This window comes from Galeopterus variegatus, unplaced genomic scaffold, assembly GCF_000696425.1.
Source record: "Galeopterus variegatus unplaced genomic scaffold, G_variegatus-3.0.2 Scaffold783, whole genome shotgun sequence".
In the NCBI taxonomy this organism is placed as follows: Eukaryota; Metazoa; Chordata; class Mammalia; order Dermoptera; family Cynocephalidae; genus Galeopterus; species Galeopterus variegatus.
In genome coordinates this window covers 150,178-170,510 of record NW_007726894.1, presented here as the reverse complement: position 1 = coordinate 170,510, position 20,333 = coordinate 150,178, and the positions used below count along the sequence as shown (strand labels likewise).

Genomic DNA, 20,333 nt, shown 5'->3' with positions numbered 1-20,333 from the left:
AAGGCTACATTGGGGGACAATCAAATGGACTATCACCTTATTTAGCCTTCTGCACACCTGTAGCCAGGATAAGCCCAGAAGTTGAGAATAAAACAGTCAAACCAATAATTCAGAGAATCAAAATGAGCCCTAATCACACAGACCTGATTAAATTACAACCTGTCAAGTAGCAATCTTAGGTGACCTACCCATTAATGCCCCAAATAAAGCTGCTTTTTCTCCTTTCCGACTCAGCTCAGGCAGTCTGTCACCAGAGAGCTGTGTGCCAGCTGGCCCAGGACAGCGCTCTGGTCACTGACAGGTGGGAGGCTGAGGAGAGGCCCAGCACTGCTGAGACTTCACGGCAGCAGAAACTACTCGCTCCATTTGGCCACTGGACCCTCACATTTGGAACCCCAGAAACCTGTCAAAGCCTTTGCTTTTGTCCCAGTGTCTCTGAGGCTGTGTTCTTACTGCACAGCCCACTTCTGTCCAGCTCTAGACTGGGCAAGAAGTTGGGCAGTTCGTAAAGAACAGCAACTGATTTGGTTGGGTTTGAAAAGCAGACTCTATCAAATCTATTCAATTTTGCCCCTGAGCCTGCTCCTTTCACCTCACCCACAAGCCACTGCCTTCTCTTCAGACCTCCTGGGCCACACCAAGATCCCATGCTGAGGACAGAGGGCTGCAGAGTGGCCTTTTAGCCAACCCTAGTTCTCCTGCTCTCTGACCCTAGGCCATTTGTCTAAAGACTGGCAGTTAGACTTAGAGAAAAGTTCATTTTATAAAAAGATTTTTTTTACTATTAAAATAATGTGTTCTGGACAAGTCACTTCTCGACCCTCCGGAGTTCCAGTCTCATCTGCTACAGGCCTGGAGTGCTTCTCCGCAGCTAGGGCAGGGCTCACTCTGCAAGACCTGGTGGTGGCAGGCCCAGGCCGAGCAGCGGAGAGGAGGTCCTGCAGGCAGAGGTTGGGAGGGTCTTCAAAGCTGCAGGTGAGACGGTGGTGGTGATGGTGGTGGCAGGAGCCTGTGCTCCCCATATCTATGTTTCTGCAGCACAGTGTGGTTCCTCAGTGGCTCAGCTTGGCAGAAGCAAACAATGGGGGGAGGAAAGGGTTAACCAAAGGGGACTGCACAAGGTGGAGGAGACTGAAAGGAGACACAGAAGCAGAGCTGAAGGTCCCTCACGGCCTCCCCCTGCGCCCTCCATGGCCCACAGCCCCCTGCCGCTCTGGTGTGGCAAGTCTGCTCAGGAAGGCACAAGGACAGGCAGGCAGACAGAAGGACCCACCCTGATTTATCAACTTGGGTTTCAACTCTAAAATAACTGCCATGACTTACTGGCTTTTCTACTAGACTATGCTCCATTTGCACTGCTTCCTACTGGAATTGCTTCTTTCCTGTCTCCTGTCATCTAAACTGATTTGCCCACACCAGAGAGTGTGGGGCTTCTTCAGAGACTCAGCTCCACGATCCCAGCTGCTCAACTGCTGGGAAGTTACATACTGCACGACCTCTCCTCTCAGAGGAGTCGAGCTGAGGGAGGTTGATCAGGGAAAGGACGGGATGATGGCTGACTTTCTTTGATCCCCACACCATGGACAAGGGACAGGAAGCTCCTGGAGGACAATGGAAGTTGCTAGGTCCAGGTCCCTGTACTCAAGCAGCTCCATCTGTGAAGGAAGAAGGTGCACCGTGTGTGCAGGGCACAGGTCTCCCTCTTGCTGGATCCTACAGGAAGGCCTTCCTCCTCGGTGACCTAGACTCCACAGCCAGGCCCAAGGCTTCCAGACCTTGTGACTCAACGGTGAAGACATGAGGGGCCGACCACATACATGCCACCCCCTTCCTTGGAGTGAAGGCCCATGAGGACCAAGAAACCTGCTGAGCGGAGCCAGCCTGTGGGTGTTCAGATGCTCAGAGCCCCACGCTTTAGAGTCAGCATGTGCCCATGGCCTGACACTAATTTGGGCCCTCACAGAAAGCAGTCTGTCCCTGGTCAAGCCATATCACTGAGCTCAGGGTCTCACAGGGGCCTGGCCATGAGAGCAAGGCCAGTACCCTAAAGCAGCAGAGGAGGGCAGGGCAGGGCTGCAGCTGGGAGCAGCGTGCAAGGGGATTCTGGCACTGGGTGGTCACAGTGGTTGGTTGTGTCAGGAAAGGTGAAAACAGACAGCTCTTGGCAGCGGTACATGGCTGTGGCTCAGTATAGAAGACGGGAGAAGGAGCCAAGAGACAGAACCCAGCTCAACTCAGCAGGAGCTGTCAGTGGTGTGCTTGGGGTCTGCTCGAAGAGTGCCACCAGCCCTCAGGACTTGCAGTGCCTGCCAGATGCCTCCTGGACACCATAGAGCCCCTGAGCCCTCTTGGTACCCACCTCAAAGGCAACTCCCCCCTCCCAAAGCTTCTCAGCCCACGGGGGAGAATTCACAGTGTTCGGTGGTGTTAGGTGCGGGAGCTGTGGGTGTACAGTGTCTAGAGCTGCTGCCCAGGAGGGCAGGTCCCAGGAAGGTGGGGCCTTGGCGCCAGCAGCTGGAAGGAGAGAGTCGAGAAGAGCAGAAAGAGTGGGTGGCAAAGGCACAGTGAGACTAGTGGAGACGGGGAGTGAGTTGTTTTAGAAGATAGTGGTCTCATACTTGGTGCTGAGGTTCCGCTTAGAGTCTGGTTTTGGGTCCACAACCCAGGAGACACTGGCATGGGACTGGGCATCCTGGTCCATGTCAGGCGGTTCCAGCTGCCAAACAAGGAAACAGGGTGAAGAGTCAGAGGGGGCTCTGCGCCAGGGCCAGGAGGCAAGCAGGACCAGCATGCCTCTGCCACCTCCCAGGTTGTGTTGGCACCACTATGCTACACCATGAGGGGCAGTCCTGGGGGGTGGGAGGGGTCTCATCCTCCCTGCAGCATCATGGCGAGGGCCACCTTCAGGGACAACTTCTCCCAGGGATTTCTTGGAATTGCTCAGTTATAGGAACCTTGCTGTACCCAAGCTTCCTACTCTAAGCCCCAAACCTGTTCATGGTGGGCAGGAAGGGGCTATCGGGCTTGGACACTGCAAGCCTTGGATCCCTCTGGTGGGGCTAGAGAACTTGCCCTGAGGCAAGGCCACAGCAACGCCCCAGACCTCTGGAGCGAGGACACACGAGAGAAAAACAGAGATGGCTAAAGCACACACAGGGAAGGGCAGAGGGTGTCTCAGGAAAGGAGAAAAGAATATCACACAGGCAGAAGAGAGGCCACCGGTCTAAGAAAGCTCACGGTCACTTCGGGGAGACTGACACACAAGACAGCAGGAGGCGTAAAGACCTTGACTCCAGGACTAAGAGACGGCAGCGGTAGGTAGGAAGGACGGTGGGTGGTGCAGGTGTGACAGTAACAACAGCGACTATCAGGGGGCAGCGGCACCTGGGCGCGAGCAAAGCAGACACAGACACAGAACGACATCACTGGGGGCTCACCAGCGGGCCGTGACCTCTGTAGCCCATGATGGCCTGGCCCTGGGCTGAGCCTGGCAGGGGAAGGGAGCAGGAAGGCTGGAGGGGAGGCTGGCAACTGTCCACCTCGTGTGGGGAGCAGCACCCCTGGGCAGCAGGATGGAACCTAATTAAGAGGGTAGTTTCCCTGAGGGGCCAGCTGTCTGAAGTGTGAGAAGACCCTCCTCACGCCCAGCTCCACCCAAGCCCTTGAATCCTGGGGCCCGGGAGCTGGGGAGTTATAGAGACAGGGGCCTACGTACTGCGGATTTCTTCATGCCGACCCGAGGCTTAGGCACCGGTCTGGAAGACTTTGTTTCAATCGTCTCCACTGCAGAGGCCCCCATGGGCCTGGACTTCTGGGCCTGCAGGGCCAGCTGATAGGCCACCTCAAACGCCTGCCCCAGTGTCAGGATGATCTCGTAGGTCAGATTCTGGAGGACACAGAGCACCGCTTACACACATGGGATCCAGGGGCCGCTTCATCCCTTCTGCCTACCCCTCCCTGAGCACGGGCAACAAGGAACCCTTGTTTTGTTTTGTTTTATAAAAGATGACTGGTAAGGGGATCTTAACCCTTGACTTGGTGTTGTCAGCACCACGCTCACCCAGTGAGCTAACCGGCCATCCCTATATGGGATCCGAACCCGTGGCCTTGGTGTTATCAGCACCGCACTCTCCCGAGTGAGCCACGGGCCGGCCCAGAACCCTTGTTTTGGAAACACAGATTTGTCCCACTGTGATTGATACATTAGGGAATGGTTTGTACATAACACATTTTCTGTTTCCTCATGCATGATTTCCTCCCAAAGAAACACTAGGTAAATGCCAAATCTGCAGCCAGCTTAATCAAGTCCCATGAGAACACACAAAACCGTGCACAGCAACCTGCAAGCCGCAGCCCAGCTGCTGTGGGTAGACTTGGCCCTGCCCTGCCCACGCTCCCACATCCACAGCAGGGCCAGGGCTGGGGGCTGGGGGTTGGGCTGGGCAGCTGCACACTTTGGCGAGCAGGCTTCAGGTCGCTCCAAGGTGGAGTGCCCTGTTTATTGGGGGTTTTTAGGTATCTCTCAACCAGTGTTTTTATTAAGTGAGTATGTCACTTTTGACAAAGTTTGTGAGTGTTGGGCCCCAGCCCCATTTCTTCATGAACCCTGTGATTTTTCATGTGTGATTTTACACAGCACAGTGGTTCTTAGGAGCATTATGCTGAGTTACAGCAGACGTGACTGTATGTGGAAAACGTGAGCTACAGATAAGTACCATGAACTCTGAGTGCTGTGTGGATGGCCTCATTCAGTCTTCAAATCAGCCCCACGAAGTGGGTTATATCATACAGGTGGTCATGACTCACGATGGTTTGACTTACCATCTTTAGACTTTATGATAGGTTTATTGGGGTATTAAATGCATTTCAGCTAATGATATTTTTGACTTACAATGTATTTATCGGGACATAACCTCCTCATAAGTCAAGGGGCATTTTCCCCTTCAAAGAGATAAGGAAATGGAGGGGTGATGTTTTCAGCAAGTGGCCACAGCCTGGACTCCTAACCCCCACTGGCCCAGAACAAGCAGACAGCTGGGGTGTATAAGACCCCAGCACTGCGGGGAATGCCCAGATCTGTCTGTATTCCAGGAGCCACAGAGATCCTGGAAATAGCTACTTGCACTGAGGGCAGTAAGGACCTGGACACCCCTGGCTTCCTCCTGGGGCCAGCACCAGGCCTTGTCTCAGGGCAGAGGGTTTCCCGCTGTGAGAGGATGAGCTCTTCTCAGCCTGCTGGTGCCCACAGCCCAGTGAGGGCAGAAATCTGAGGGAAGAAAACCTGCTGATGGGGGCACCGCTGCCCCTAAGAGAGTCAGAGGGCATTTCAGGGAGACGGCCTGGCTGAAAGTTTGGGGACTGGGGCAGTGGGTTGACAAACTGAAAGGCTTCAGGAGACAAAGGCCTTGCCTGACCCAAGAAGCACTTGGCTAAAAGCTGGAAAGCCTCTGTCACGAGTGCCCTGGACTGGCCACTTGGTCCCCGCTGTGTCTCGGCCTCATCACTGTGTAAAGGGGATAGGACTGGATGCCTGCTGGGCTTCACTCATGAGCCACGCAGTGGCCAGCTACCAGCCAGCTGCCAGGACAGCATTGTATCCGCGCCCAGCCCGATGCAGCCAGGCCCTCCAGGGTTCACAGCCTCTGCTGCCTTCTCAGGGCAGGGGCCCGGATGAGCCCAGCCACAGGACTCTACCCACCACATCCACCGTGCTGAAGACATGGCAGTAGTGGTGGCTGGTCTGCAGGTCCTTGGTGATGTAGGCAAAGGTACAGAGGTCCTCCGGGTCCTGAGCCGCACAGGAAATGTTCCGGATTTCGTGCTCTGCGATGACATTCTGCTGGGGAAAGCAGTGTTCTAGAATTCTCGGCTCCCTCAGGGCTCACCTGTGGCACCACCTGCCCCAGCCTTTCACCATCACCACCTTTCTTTGTCCTAGCCTAGAGCATTACTGAGTCCCATTACTCTTTTTTCTTTTGGTGAAGCTTGGGGGGAGCCAACCTTCCCTGATTCAGGTTTGGGTGTCCACCCTTGACCTTGGCAACTGAGGCAGTAAAATGTTCACATCCAACCATTGGCTCTCCAGCCCCTGTCACCTTGAAGGCGGGGACAAGGTGGGAAGGGTCTCAGGAAGGCAGGGTCCCCAGTGGCAGTGCATGGGGGAAGTCCTTGCTCATTGAGGGAATCACACCACCGAAGGCCTGTGAGCAGGTAAGTGGGGCCAGTGGAACCCACACTGAGGAAGGTATCAGTGGTGGACAGTAGGGCAGAGGAGGGGCTGGCAGCAAGGACCCAAGGGAAAGGACATGTGTGCAGATGTGGACAAACACCTGGGTGAGACGGTAGAGATGGGAAGTACCGCGAGGTGACTAGGGACACTCTAGGATGATAAGGGATGAGAAAGGGCATCCAGGTTGCTTGCCCTGAGCCCCTCTCCCACCAGCAGTCCTTGTGAGCAGCACACCTTGTTGGAGGCATCGATGAACTTCACTCCTTTGTAGGTGATGGATAGGATGATGGTGGGGATCTTCTTCATGTGCTCGGTGGATTTCTATAGGAAACAAGGGAGGCCCTGTGAACACCCCTCGTCAGGGCTAAGCCCTCTCGGATTCTGCAGCCCCCAGCCTCTTTCCCATCCTAATGTGTGGCAGGGCCCAAGCGGCTGCAGCTGGGGTTCCTGTTTGCTGCTTCCTGCCCTAGACGGCCCCCCACCCACAGCTCCACTCTGCAGACCTACCCGCATCTTCGCACAGGCATCTTGTGTGGACTCTGTCCCTCGCAGATCTTTGATCAGCATGGAGCCCAGATACTGCGGGAGTGAGCAGTGGCTGGGCTGAGGAAGTCCTGTTACCATGCAGGTGACCCAACCAATTCGGGACTGTCCCACTGTCAGGTGGTTACCTCTCCCAATATTCCCTTTTCCTGTCCTGGCTGGGGATGCCTTCTCTTTTCCTCTCTGGCTAAACCTATCCAGAGGTCTCCACCCCTTTCTTTCAGCTGCTAGAAATGGCTCAGGAGTAGAGGACAGCATCTGAGCCCTGGGACTGGCATTGTGGAGGGGCAGAAAGTGGGAGGCTGCCATGCTGGGAGAGCAGGACTAACTCACATTGGCTTCGTAACCGCAGGACTCAAAGATGAGTTTCTCTGGCTGGTGTTGCCAACTCTGCACAGGGGCATAGGGGGCAGCCAGGCTGGGTGGCCGAAGGGTCAGCTTGGCCTCACGATGCTCTTCCTGCAGGACATGTGCAGTTGATGTCACAGGCTTGCTGCCTAACTCCAGCACCCCCAAGGGTGAAGAAGCCAGTGACCTCAGTGAGTTCAAGGGTCAGGTGGAGGGGGCATGGGCAGATGGGCAATTCACATGTGCTGTGGTGACACAGAAAATTCAGAGAACAAGGACCCCAACCACCCAGAGCTCTGTCAGGAAGGTCTCTGAGGAGCTGAGATGAATCTCACAGGAGATGGGCAATGACGAAGAGCAGAGGGGAAAACAGCAGAGTCCGGGGACGGGGGAAAGCTGCCAGATGCTGCTCGCTGCTCAGCACAAAGACCAAAGGACAGCAGGCAGGAGCCAGATCCTGGAAGCCTCGTACCCCCGTCAAGGACCCTGTATTGAATCTTTGCATCGTGGCCAGGGATGCATTTTAAATTGATCCTCTGGCAGCCGTTGGGGGGCACATGGGGCACTGCAGTCAGGTGAGAGATGATGGGGTTCTTACCTAGGGCACTGGTAGAAGGAAAGGAGAGGAAGGAAAAGATTCAGGAAACATTTAGGACTTCCATTTGCAATGTGCAAAGAGTCTCTCACTATGAGCAACTAAAACTGCTGGATAACACGATTTTTAAATCTTTAAGAATTCGTGACCGTGCTTGTAGAAAGGTATTGGAAGTCCCTAGAGGCCAGCAATGAGAACTGAGAGTCAGAGGAACAAGCAGGAGTGAAGCTGAAGGACACCCAAGGGGCATAAGAGATCTGCCAATCTTGTCTCTGACCGGCCAAGATGGGGGCAAGGAGCAAAGCCAGGGGTCTATGCAAGGCAGGGGGTAGGAAAGGCAAGTCTTGAATAAATCTGGGACCCCTGAAACTGATATCCTGTGAGGGTGAGATGGAGCCCTGCTCAGGCAAGGGCTGGAGGTGGCACCAGGGCCAGTGTCCTGGCAAGGCACCGTGCAGTGTGTGCTTCTCCAGCTGCGCCCACCATGGGCTGCAGTTTTGCTGGGCAAGTGGGACAGAAGGATGTGAGATTGAAGAGGCTGGAGAGAAGGTAGTTCTGGGGAACAACCAGATCAAGGGAGAGAGAGACCAAGAGGGGGCTGAGAGAGGGGGAGAAAGCTGGGGATGTGGGGATGAAAAGGGTCTAGAGGGCGGTTGGACAGGAGGAGGCCACACTCGACTAGGAGATGTTGGTCTTGAGCTTCTGAGGGAGGGAAGTCCAGCCACCCAGGATGCAAGAGCGGCCCCAGCAGCTGACAGCTTAGCTGAGCTGTGCTGTTGAAGCTCACGGAGGCCTGGGGCTGGCCGGGCCTGACACGCAGCAGCTGGGTGGGAAGGAGTGGAGCAGCGGAGCCTGCTGCCTGCCCTGGGAAGCACTGTCCTGCCCAGAGGGATGAGGTGGACCCCAGCCACAGCCCCCTCCTGCCCCACCTGGATTCTGAAGCGCTCTGCTCGAGAGGGTGCCGCAGGGTCATGAAGACTGTCATGCCACCTCCTGCCTGTGTCCCCAGGAGGCAGCAGCAGGTCTGCTGACCGCCCAGTGCAGGAATCATTCTGGCTCAGGGGGGATGACGTCTGGGAGATCAAGTCTTGGCACTGTAGGGGGAGAGATCCAGGTGGAACTCACAACCCATTAGCCCAGTCCCTTGGTTGTAGGTTTTGCCACTCCCAGGGCTGGTTAGGACCAGGCGTGGGCAGCAGAATCAGTGAGAGAAAGGCAGCAGGGGCCATGGGGCCAATATCACAGATGTCAGACAAATGGCACATGAGGCCAGAAGCCTGTGGTGAGACAGGTGGCCAGGGCCCAGCCTGATTACAGTCAAAGTAACAAATCCTCCCTGGTGTCCAGGGATCCCTGACACCCAGCACCGCAGGGGAACAGCCACCTTGAGCACCCACAGTTCACTAATGCTCCCCCTGACCTGCAGCCTGAGGAAAGGGATGGTTATAGGCGGGGCAGCCACTTTTACATTTATCAAAGATAAAATCATCTGTCACAGTAACATTGCAGGTCTCTGGGACACATGACCAAATCCAAAGCTCTTTTTCTTTTCTTTTTTTTTTTTTTTAAAGATGACCGGTAAGGGGATCTTAACCCTTGACCTGGTGTTGTCAGCACCACGCTCTCCCATGAGAGCTAACCGGCCATCCCTACACAGGGATCCAAACCCGTGGCCCTGGTGTTATCAGCACCACACTCTCCCAAGTGAGCCACGGGCCGGACCTCAAAGCTCTTTCTTGAGGTAAAACTTAGCACTGCCACTTGGCAGCGTGGGGCCACTGAGAATACAAATCACAGAGAATACAAGTCAGCCTCACCAGTTCTCATATTTGAACGTCAGCTGTTTGCCTGCTTCCCAGAACGGGGCTGGACCCCAGCCTTCTCATCTGGAGAAGGAGGATAAGAGAGTGCCTACTTTCTGAAGCTGCTGGAGAATGACATGGGACGAGGCACAGGCACGAGCTCAGCATGCAGCAAGGGCTCAAGGGCAGTGGCCACTCTTGTCACCTGCCAATGTGGCATGTTTCAGCCCAGCAAGCTGGGGGAGAGCTCAGCCTGAACTGTGGGCTCTTGGTGTCTAACCTAGTTTTGCAATCAGGGATTATCTGGCTTAAGCAATGAATTATCTGCGGGTTCTCTCTTCTATCCAATGCCAGGAATCCTAATTCAGTAGACTTGGCTTGGGCCCAGGGGCTGCCAGTCCTTGCCGTGTATTCCAGGCTTCGCCTCAGGGCAGGTCACACTGCCCCGAAGGGGCTCCTCCAACCTGCCCGCCCCGCCCCCAGGTGCACAGCCAAGTTTAAGAGCCAGACAAAGCCCCACTTAAGTCTGGGATCTTATGTTTTCCTACTTTTTCTGAAATTGTATTTTCTACTTATATTTAAACTGGATCCTTTACATAAGCCATCTCCAGCTTCCTTGGGTGTAAATGGGAGGCATAGAATTTATAAAACAACTAGCTAAGAAAACTGTCTCTCCTGTGCTCCTCTCTTGACCTGGGTCCAGAGGTAGGCTTGGCCCAAACGGCGAGAGGGAGGGGCTGTTTTCTCCCACACCACAGAGGTCACACTGTCTCTGAAGAATTCCTAAAAGTACAAAGAACACACACATATTCCTTTCATCTCTTGCCCACTCACTCTTAGCTGGGAAAACCGTGGGGGCTTCTGGGGCGGCTCCTCATAGGGCCTGTCTGCGAGGGAGGCGATGATGCGCTTGCGATGGCCGAGCAGGTGGACCTTTAGGACCTGGGCAGTGAGGAGGGGAGGGGGAGACATCAGCGACTGACTGGGCCCACAGTCCCCTCCGGCTCCGGACCTCCCCCCGTGGGACAGGCTGTCCTCAAGGGAAGCTCACACTTCAGGAAGGTCCGGGTCAGGCCCGAGCAGAAGCTGTACTCACATTGACAAGCTCCAGCTCCCAGAGGTTCTTCACAGTGTCGATGGAGCTGTAGCCACTCGACAGGAAGGAGTGGACGTAGTCCTGCAGCCCCAGGGAGTCCAGCCAGGAGGGTACCGATGGGGGGCTGTTCCCGTCATAGCCAAGAGCCTTCACCTGTGGGGCAGAGAGGGAGGTGGGACCGACATCTCAGCACTCACAGAACGAGGACCCTCAACCCATGGGCCCAGGCCAGCTCACATAAGTCACACCAGAGATCATGGGCTGGGGGGCTCAGGTGGCTCAAGGTGGCTTTTCCCCATGCGGTGCTGGGTGTCAGGGATCCCTGGACACCGGGGAGGATTTGTTACTTTGACTGTAACCAGGCTGGGTCCTGCTGGGCTGCACGGTTCTTCCCATCACCACTCTGGTCTCAGCTTCCCCAGCTGGGCAGTGGGAGCCACCAAAATGCCCCAGGTCTGGGGCAGGACTGGATGGGGAGGAGGGTTTGCAAAAGGCCTGCCTGTGCCCTGATGAGGTCACAGGCCTGGAGGGACAAGAAAATGGTGCGTGCCTGGAAAGGTGGCACTTCTGGAGCTCTGGGGAAGTGGAAGGGACAAGGGGACACTTGACTCAGATCCAGCATAGTCAAGGGGGAGCGAGTCAGGCCGACTAGCTCCTGATTCCCTAGGGTACAACTGAGCCCCTCTGCTGCCTTGCTCCTCCCAGGCTGCCTAGGGTGGAGCTGATGCCAGGGGTCAGCATGGGCTGGCCTGGGCTCCAGTGAGTCAGGAGAGATCCCAAGTGGGCTCCAGGTGACAGGCCAGGCCCCTGAGCTGGGCAGATCACTGGAACCTCCCTCACGAGCCCAGACTAGGTGCTCCCTGTCCCTGTCGCCCTACTGATCCTCCAGGAGCTGTGGGACTGGGCAAGGAAGCAAACAGGACTGCGTGCCAGCCAGCCGGGCTGCCAGGACAAGGGGTGGACACCTGGTGCAATCTGCATGCCCCTGAGCTACGCTCCTCCCCTGTCCTGGGTCCAGGTGGTGGTAGGGAGATGGCCCTGGCTCTGGCACAGACCAAGGCTACAGAGCTGCTGGTGGTCACCTTGGGCAGGGAGCGTGCGGCCTGGAGCAGCTTCCGCCGGTGCTGGGGGTCGCTGATGCCAATCTCCCGCAGGTCCTGCTCTTCCATCACATTAGACCCCTGAGAGCAGAAAGGAGAATATTAGGGCCCCTTGAACTGATGGCTGGGCTACCTGAGGGCATCAGGTCGGCCTTTCATGACCCAATGACAAATTCTTCTTCACCACAGGCAATAAGAAGGCGCAGAGACCCGGGGCTCCCAGGACAGAAGACAGAGGTAAGCCACAGCCAAATCTGCCCAGACTGCCCACTCCCTCCTGAGTGGCTCCCAGGGAGCTGAGCAGTGGGGGGACTCAGGGATGTGTGCAGGGTGCTGACCTGGGCCAGAACAGATGGGGAGAGGGGCACGGCATGGCCAGTCTGGCCACAAACCCTTGCCCAACTCAGCACACGTGCATTTTTCTGGGGAGCAGGTTCCACAACCACCCAAGATGAAGGACTCATCCCAAGGTTCCTCCTAGATATGATTTCATAATTCCGGGGCTGGTGAGGAGGATGGCTGGTGCTCATGTGTGCTTGCTTATTGTGTGACAGGGACCATGAGCTTGACATGGATTATCCCACTTCATGCTCACAACCCTGAGTTCAGGGTCTCTTTTAATCCTTGTTTTACAGATGAGGAGACTGAGGCACACAGAGGTCAGAAACTTCCCTAGGTCACACATCTAGCGGTGGGGCTAAGATTTGAACCCAGGCAGTCTGACTCTATCTACTCCTTGCTCCTGGCCCCTATGAGGATACCTCTCATTACTCACAAGAGTCACGAGAGAGGTAGCAGCAGAGTAAATTGTAAAATACACAGTATGGTCTATGATACAGAATTCATGGGTTCTGCCCCGTCCCTCAGCTGTGGAGCCCCTCCCAGGGCAACTGCTGCTGCTTCCCAGGTCCCGGAGCCCAGCTGGGCACACACAGGCACAAATGTAATTCTTGTACCCACTGTTTGACACCCTGTTTTTACTACTTAACACCTACAGGAGATCGTTCCACATCGGCATATGCAGGCCTGCCTCTTTTATAAGCTGCATAATCATCTAGGTTAGGGATACGTTATAACTTACTCAGCCAGTGCCCTGTTGAAGGACGTTTGGTCCCACCTTCTGCTATTGCAGATGGTGCCGCATGAGTCCCCACCCCCGTGTGCATCATTTCTAGCTGGTCATCAGGAAGGAGATGCTCGTTCCAAGGCTGTGTGTATTTACAATTCTGACAGACATTTCTGCTCCCCTCAATGATGTCAGTGCTAGCTCCCCACACTGTCCTGCACACGGTGGAGAAATGGTCTATCACTATGGTTTCAACCTGCACATTTCCTAGAGTAAGATCATCTCACCCATAGGTGAGGTCGAGCACCTCATGCATCTCATTTATCAAGCATTTGTGCAGCACTTCCTCCCCCACTCCATGTTCACCTGCTTCACACAAGCTAACCCATCTAATAGAAGGGACCATCCTTATCCCCATCATACAGCTGAGGAACCTGAGGCCCAGAATGTCAGTGACTTGCCAAGGTCGCACGCTAAGTGTGCGAGGAGCTGATTCAGCCGTGATGCCCTGTCTACATGTCTCTGCTGCCACTGGGGTGGGGAGGCGGAGGGCGGATCCAGACCTCGTATTGCAGGAATTACTTGCTTGTATCTTTGAATGTTCTTCTCTGGAGTTGTTAATCTTTCCTGTATAGATTTGTAGGAATTCTTTATATACTAAGGAAATTTACCTTTTATCTATGAAATGAGTTAAGACATTTGTTTTTCCAGTTTGTCATTTTCTTTTAACTTTTATGTTGGCTTTGTTCATGTAGAAATTTACATGAACTACCAACTTTCCTGGCAAAGCTTCTCAGTTTTGTCAAGCTTAGAAAGACCTTCCCTCTCCAAGATTATTTTTTAAATTTTCCACATTTTCTTTCTGTAATTTTACAGTTTTTTTTAAACAATTAAATCTTTAATTCATCTGGAATTTATTGTGGTGTAAGGTTTAAGAGTCAGGATCCAACCTTATTTTTTTCTAGGCAGCAAGTTGTCCATTTCTTGAATGAGCTTTCTTTCCCCATCAATCTGGAATTACTTTTAACGTGTCTGAAATTCCTGTGTCTTTCTGGACTTTCTATTCTATTGAGGTGGGCATTACTTACCCCCACTTTACACATGGAAAAAGCTAGTAACTGGAGCCAGCTCATGCAGACTACCACCTGGTGGCCCCACCTCTGTAGATGAGTTGTAGTGACTGTTGGCTGCAGAAGCCTCCCCAGAGTCTGTGCATAGTGACAAAACCTTTGTCCCAACAAGGACACTGCCAGCCTTAAGCTGCAGAGAGGCCAGGTGAAGAGAGCCATTGAAGCCAGGCTGGAAGCCCCCCCTCTGCTCAGGCTGCGGAACACACCACTTGCTGGGTATGAGAGAGGCCTGGGTACCACTCTAGATCTGAGGCCAGCTCCTGAGTCACCACACAGTTCCTGCAGCTGCTCTGGAAGTGAATCTAGGGTCTGCTGATAGGGAAAGGCAGAGAGGTGGCCTGCCCAGACTTCCTACTTGATGATGTGGATGCCCAGCTGAGAAACTGAACTGAGCTTGAACCCCCGAGAGGAAGTGAACGCCCAAGAGGGCAGCACCAGGGTAAATTTCTGAACTCCTACTGTAACCCCAACATTTATTCATAAACTTTCACCAGCTTTTAGGGCAACATTCATGCTGCACTGAAGGCTGACAACCAGGAAAACGAGATCCAACTAGAGACAAGCCTTCATTAACCAGATCCCCATCAATAGAACTAGGGGGCTATATGCAGCTTTAAGGAAAAAGGTAAATGGAAACAAAACAAAATAAAGAATATGACTGAAAATAAAAGCAATCAGTTGTCAGAACGTGTCCTGGGTGCAGAGCAGGGTCCTTCTGACTCCTGAACCGGCCACATCTCTGTTCTGTGGCATTAGTTTATGTGCTAACTACCAGTGCTACAAATCTTCAAAGGGCAAGAAACAGTTCTGGAAGTTACTACACTCTCTTTACTCAGGGAGAAAGGGACCACTGCCTTTTAGAAACCTCTTCACAAGGAGGGTTATGGGAGAAAAAGGAACTTTCTACTTTACCTCTTACTACACTTACTACACTTATTTACTTAGAGCTTCCTATATACCAGGCCCTATCCTGAGTTCTTAGTGACTTGATAATTAGGGAACTAATAAAGTAAAATAATTCATTGGTGTAAGTATTTCAGTTAAGAGAGTTTCTTAGCTTTTTCTTTTTAAAAAAGTTTCCTCCTTGGGAGCTGGCCGGATAGTTCAATTGGTTAGAGCACATATCCCCCAGGTCATGGGTTTGGATCCCTGTAGTGGCCAGCTGCAAAAGAAAGAAAAAAAATAGAAAGAAAAAAAATAGAAAGAAAGAAAAATGAACAAAAAAGTTTCTGACTCCAAGTGAAATCTAAAACGCATAACTAGTCTTCAGGCCTGCCCTGCATGGAATCAATGCCTGGCCTGGTTTGGGTCCAGTCCCTGAGGAGCAGGGGACAGGAGGGCTCTGGCAGCAGAGGTGTAACAGAACATGGGATTGCCTGTACCTCGCACAAGACCATTACTAGGTGACTTTCCTCAATAAGGACACCCCTCACCCCCACCCCTCCACACACTGGGGAAGTGGTGTCTATCACGGAGGCTGTTGTTAGTTTTTCTCTCCAGCAGCCCCATCCATTTGAATGCTCTCTCCTCCCTACCAGCATCTGTCACTGGGCTCCACCAACAGCGTGGGCGGTGGCTTGGACAGTGGCCCATGGTGCTGAACGGGGTTTCTGAGGCCCCGGAGGAAGGAAGGGGGTGCAGCAAGAACTGCCTCTAGAAACCCTGGGGAGAGGATGGAGGGGCTGGGGAAGGGGCGACTGCAGGACCCACAGTCCTCTCTGCCACGCTCTCTGGCCCTCCAGAGCTCTGAATATCTTCAGAGCCTTCTTGACCATATGATTTTTGGAGAAGGAAAAATTTTTTTTGGCAGCTGGCTGGTATGGGGATCTGAACCCTCAACCTTTGGGTTATCATTAGCACCACACTCTACCAGCAATTTTGCATCCTGAGAGGCATTTCACTTGTTAATATTTTACTTGAAGTTCTTTAACTGTAGGTAAGGCCTTCACTCAACAAATTATGGAAAAGGCCTAAGAAGAGGCATGTGGGGAGTGCTGGCTAGGGGGCCTCTGTCTTCCCTTGTCCCTCCACACTGGTCTGCTCAGAGGGCCTGTCCTTGTAGACATGACAGGGCAAAGGGCAGGGGGACAGAGAGGCATGAGTGAGGGAGACTTCTGTTTGTCTCATTCACCTGGAGCAATACAGGGCATGCTGTCCGTGCACAAGAAACCTGCTGAACAGCCAAAGCAGAGTATGGTTGGGGGAACCTCCCCGCTATCAAAAAGAAGGAGGCTGCATAGCTGAGGTCAGTGCTGCTGCTGCACCGCTGTGGTCTTTTTGTATGTGCTGGGAAGGACTGGGACGAGGGCTGGGCGAGGGAAAGAAAACAGCTGCGCTTCCTTCCAGCCTGCACGCCCTCCGTGCTTCACTGCTGACACCGAAAGTGGAGGTTTCTCCTGCAACAATTCAATTCTCTATGGATACCAGGTGGGCATCCTGCACTTTAACTCAGTTCTGACGCTATCTACCTGGAGAGAGCACAGACCCCACAGCGCAGGTTGAGGACTCAGTCCCACGAGACCGCCCCCATTTGAGACACCAAGTCCGGGGCATTACCTGCGCATCTGACTGACTGGCTAGAAATTGGAGGCTCCCATGATCCTCTCAGGTTCCATCATTTGACTGAATGGCTCAGGGAACTCAGGAAATCACTTTATGTTTACTCATTTATTATAAAGGACACAACTTGGGAACAGCCAGAGGGAAGAAGACAAGGTATGGGGGAGGGGCATGGACCTTCCTCCCAGCACCTCCGTGTGTTTGCTGACCCAGAACTTCCCTGAACCCCATTCTTTTGGGTTTTTATGGAGGCTTCATTACATAGGCATGATTGATTAAATCACTGGCCACTGGTGATCAGTTCAGCCTTCAGCCCCTCTCCCCTCCCCAGGGTGGGGCTCAAAGTTGCAGCCCTCTAAACACCTGGGTGGTCCCTGGTAACCAGCCTCCGTCCTGAGGCTGTCCAGGAGCCCCCAGCCACGGGTCATCTCATTAGCATAGAATTTTAGGATGACCTATGTGCCAGGAAAAGGGAGGAAGACCAAAATATCTATTTATTATATCACAATATCATAGCAGGGGAGGGGGAGAAGGTGGGCATTTTCTGGGGTGGGGAAAGGTGCACAGTGACAGAAATCACTACCTGTGACCTGCAGGGCTCTAGGGTGGGTGGTAGAGAACAGGAGGATTTCACAGGGAGGTGGTGAGAGGCAGACTGGGGAGAAGGCTTGTAGGTGGGTGGGTGGGCAATGGGCACGGCCCTGCAAGCAGCACGTTGGAAGCGCAGGCTGCGGGCAGGGAGTGGGGAACGGTTGGCTCCTGGGGCCTGCCCCAGGAAGTGATGCCAGGGGTTGCTGCATCCTGCTCTAGGTGAAGGGAAGCAGTCCCACTGTGTGATGAGGAAGCTGAGGTTCAGCAAGAGAAATAACTTGCCCAAAGTCACACAGCCCTGTCCCTGCTATACCAGTTCGTGGAACTGCCTCTTTGCTAGTCCAAATGAGAACTGAAGCAAAACGAGGTCACTCCTCTGAACTTTGCCCCATGAATGCTGTCCAGGACTTGTCCCCAGACGCACAGGGCTCAGCTATCCCCTGACAAAGGGGTCTGAGATGAGGAGGCGGGAGCTGGCCACAGGTAGGACAGCTGACTCAGTGAGGATCAGCGATCTACAGGCGCATACCCAGTCAGATGCCCTTAACACGAGGCTGCCTTGGACTCCCTGAGGTGGCGGGGCTGGTTTCCAGGGGAGCACTCGGGACAAATCTTTCCACTCATATACACTGCAGCGTACTGTGACTGTGCTGACATGTCTGTCCGCCTGAGGAAGTGGTGAGCGCCGGGAGGCAGGGGCTTCAGAACGGTCACCTCTATATGTTTCTGGCCCCGCCCAGGGCAGGCCTTCCACAGACCAACGCAAGACAGTGGCTATGTGTACACCAGCATGGGCAACAGGGGCAGTTCCTGAGGCCACTGCAGGGATTCAGAGGAGGACATGCCAGAGGAGGGTGGGAGGAGGGGGGAAATGGGCAGGGAAGGCTTGCCGGGAAGGAGGGGCTAAGCTGGGCCTTACAAGATGGGCAAGGATCGGCCAGGTGGAGGACCAGGCTGCAAGAGCCAAGAATAATGACACCAACGTCAATACCACCACGTTTAAACGTGGGTGACAGTCATGGACGGCCCTCTGTGCTCTAGGCACTAGCTAATAAGCACCTTGCACCAATCTTACTTAACCCTCATAATAACTGCAAGAGATGGGTGAAAGCCCTATTTTACAGGGCATGAAACCAAGAAAACTAAGGTACTTGCCCAAAGTCACCAAGTAAACTAGTGGTGGAGCTGGAAGCCTGTTCCAGAGCTCGCACACCTGAGAGACCTGGGGGTGGGGCAGGGACAAGGGAGGCCACAGGAGTGGGGTCCAGCAGGAAAAAGCAGTTGGGGGAAGCAGACCTCTTTTAAAATCACAATCAGAGAGCCTAGTGCGGGGGAATGTTGCTCTTTCCAGTCTTGGGGTCTTCAGAGGGGGCCTGGGAAAAGGCTCAGGTCCCAGCACTCACCTGCACCACACCATGGGAAAGGCACGGGGCTAACCCTCCACCTGCTTCCCTATGCCCAAGAGAGCCCAGGGAAGTAAGGGTCAGACCCCATGATGCCCCCGAAGGCCGGGGTGTGGAGGGGCAGTCCTGGGCCCCGCCAACGGCCAGCCCCTTGAACATCGGGTCTTCACTCAAACCAAGGCTGCTCTGTTCTTTTTTCCTTTTTGTCTTTTTTCGTGACCGGCAACGGATCGCAACCCTCAGTGTCGCGCCCGCACCGGACCGGGACCGGCAATGGGATCACAACCCTCGGTGTTGCGCCCGCACCTCACTCAGCCAGTGAGCGGCCGGTCTGTATGTGGGATCCGAACCCTCGGCGGGAGCGCTGCCGCGCTCCCAAGTGGCACACTGCAGCAGTGCGCCACCGGGCCGGCCAAGGCTGCTCTGTTCTGATGAAAGTGTGACTAGTGGGCCAGAGCAGCACTGACTGGACTGTGGCTTCAAACTTCACAGGCGGCCCTTTGCCACTCCAGCCTCATTTCATGTTTGGTCTACCTCTCTTCTCGGACAGATACTTGGTCACTTCTGCTGCCTGCCATCAGTCATAAAAAAGCAGCTGAAATCTCTCTTGGGAGAGAAAAATGAGACAGAGTTATGGTCCTGGACTGACAAGGTGTTTCTCTCCGCAGCCCTTCCCTCCTCTCCCCTCCCCCACCACCCACTCCCTTCTTGGTCTCAGGAGCCGAGGGAAGGAGAGCTACTGGGGGGTGGGGGGAGGGAGGGATGTGTGTGTGTGTGTGTGTGTGTGTGTGTTGGGGGGGTACCTGTATACACACAAAGATGCAAATTAAGAGCATAAGAGCAGATTTCTCAAATTGAAGCCACACTCATCACTGGCTTATTCGTGGGGCCTGCCTGCTCCTGGGAAAAGAGCTGCCAAAGCTCATTAGCAAATCCCTGGGCAGAGGCAGGAGGGCTATCCCCATCGTGCCCTTCTCCCTGCTGGCCCCCTTGTCTAGAATCTCTGCAAGCTGAGGAATTACCCAGAGCTTCCCCGGTACTGGCTGGTTCAACATGATCCTTATGTTGACTCTGCCTCCAGCAATGTGGCAGATTTCCACTGGGACCTACCTCTATCTCTTCTCCACATTAAAAAAACCCATATTTTTCTGAGTAGAAAAGCTATACGAGTCTATTTTAGAAAATTCTGAAAATAAAGAAAGTGCAAAAAAATATGTAAAAGCCACCTGTAAATCCATTACCTCAGGGGAAAAATACCAGGGCTGTCATTCTAATGTATTTTTCCAAGTGAATTAATTTTCTTTAAGAAGTAAGATGGGGATCACCACTTTACTGTATTTTTCTAAGCTTTCATTTAAAAAATTTTTTAAAGATTCCTCAAACATCTACAGATAGAACTGTCATATGATCTGAAGGGACACCTGCATTCCCATGTTTATCGCAGCTCTATTGACACTAGCCAGGATATGGAACCAACTTAAATGTCCATCGACAGACCACTGGATAAGGAAAATGTGGTATATATACAGAATGGAATATTACTCAGCTATAAAAAGGAATGAAACTATGCCATTCACAGCAACATGGATGAGCTTGGAAAAAATTATATTGAGTGGAATAAGCCAGGCACAGAGGGATAAATACCACATGTCCTCAGTCATAAGTGGGAGCTGGAAAAAAAAAAAAAGGTACAACAATCACAATAATTCCTTGAACTTTCAAGAGGAGAGAATGGGGGGCCGGCCCGGTGGCGCACTGCTACAGTGCGCCGCTTGGGAAGCGTGGTGGCGCTCCCGTCCGAGGGTTCGGATCCCACATACAGACCGGTTCCCGCTCACTGGCTGAGAGAGGCGCGGGAGCAACACCGAGGG

The 20,333-nt window shown here is 53.6% G+C and overlaps 1 protein-coding gene across 3 annotated transcripts in view; it reads right to left on the bottom strand.

Moving 5' to 3' along the window:
* Nucleotides 1-758: 758 nt before the first annotated feature.
* ANKS1A (ankyrin repeat and sterile alpha motif domain containing 1A) overlaps nucleotides 759-20,333 on the bottom strand; it is a 112,719-nt gene continuing 93,144 nt past the window's right edge. The window contains exons 13-23 of one of the 3 annotated variants that reach the window (XM_008572416.1): nucleotides 11,696-11,794; nucleotides 10,614-10,766; nucleotides 10,352-10,459; nucleotides 8,645-8,809; nucleotides 7,106-7,231; nucleotides 6,737-6,808; nucleotides 6,464-6,550; nucleotides 5,699-5,836; nucleotides 3,716-3,886; nucleotides 2,619-2,716; nucleotides 759-1,064 (exon numbers count right to left, since the gene is read on the bottom strand). In XM_008572416.1, coding sequence (XP_008570638.1) covers nucleotides 1,061-1,064; nucleotides 2,619-2,716; nucleotides 3,716-3,886; nucleotides 5,699-5,836; nucleotides 6,464-6,550; nucleotides 6,737-6,808; nucleotides 7,106-7,231; nucleotides 8,645-8,809; nucleotides 10,352-10,459; nucleotides 10,614-10,766; nucleotides 11,696-11,794 — 1,221 coding nt within the window. In that variant the 3' untranslated portion in view covers nucleotides 759-1,060. Of the gene's footprint in view, nucleotides 2,717-3,715; nucleotides 3,887-5,698; nucleotides 5,837-6,463; nucleotides 6,551-6,736; nucleotides 6,809-7,105; nucleotides 7,232-8,644; nucleotides 8,810-10,351; nucleotides 10,460-10,613; nucleotides 10,767-11,695; nucleotides 11,795-20,333 lie in introns of all 3 variants that reach the window. The other 2 variants (XM_008572417.1, XM_008572415.1) reach the window with 2 other exon arrangements.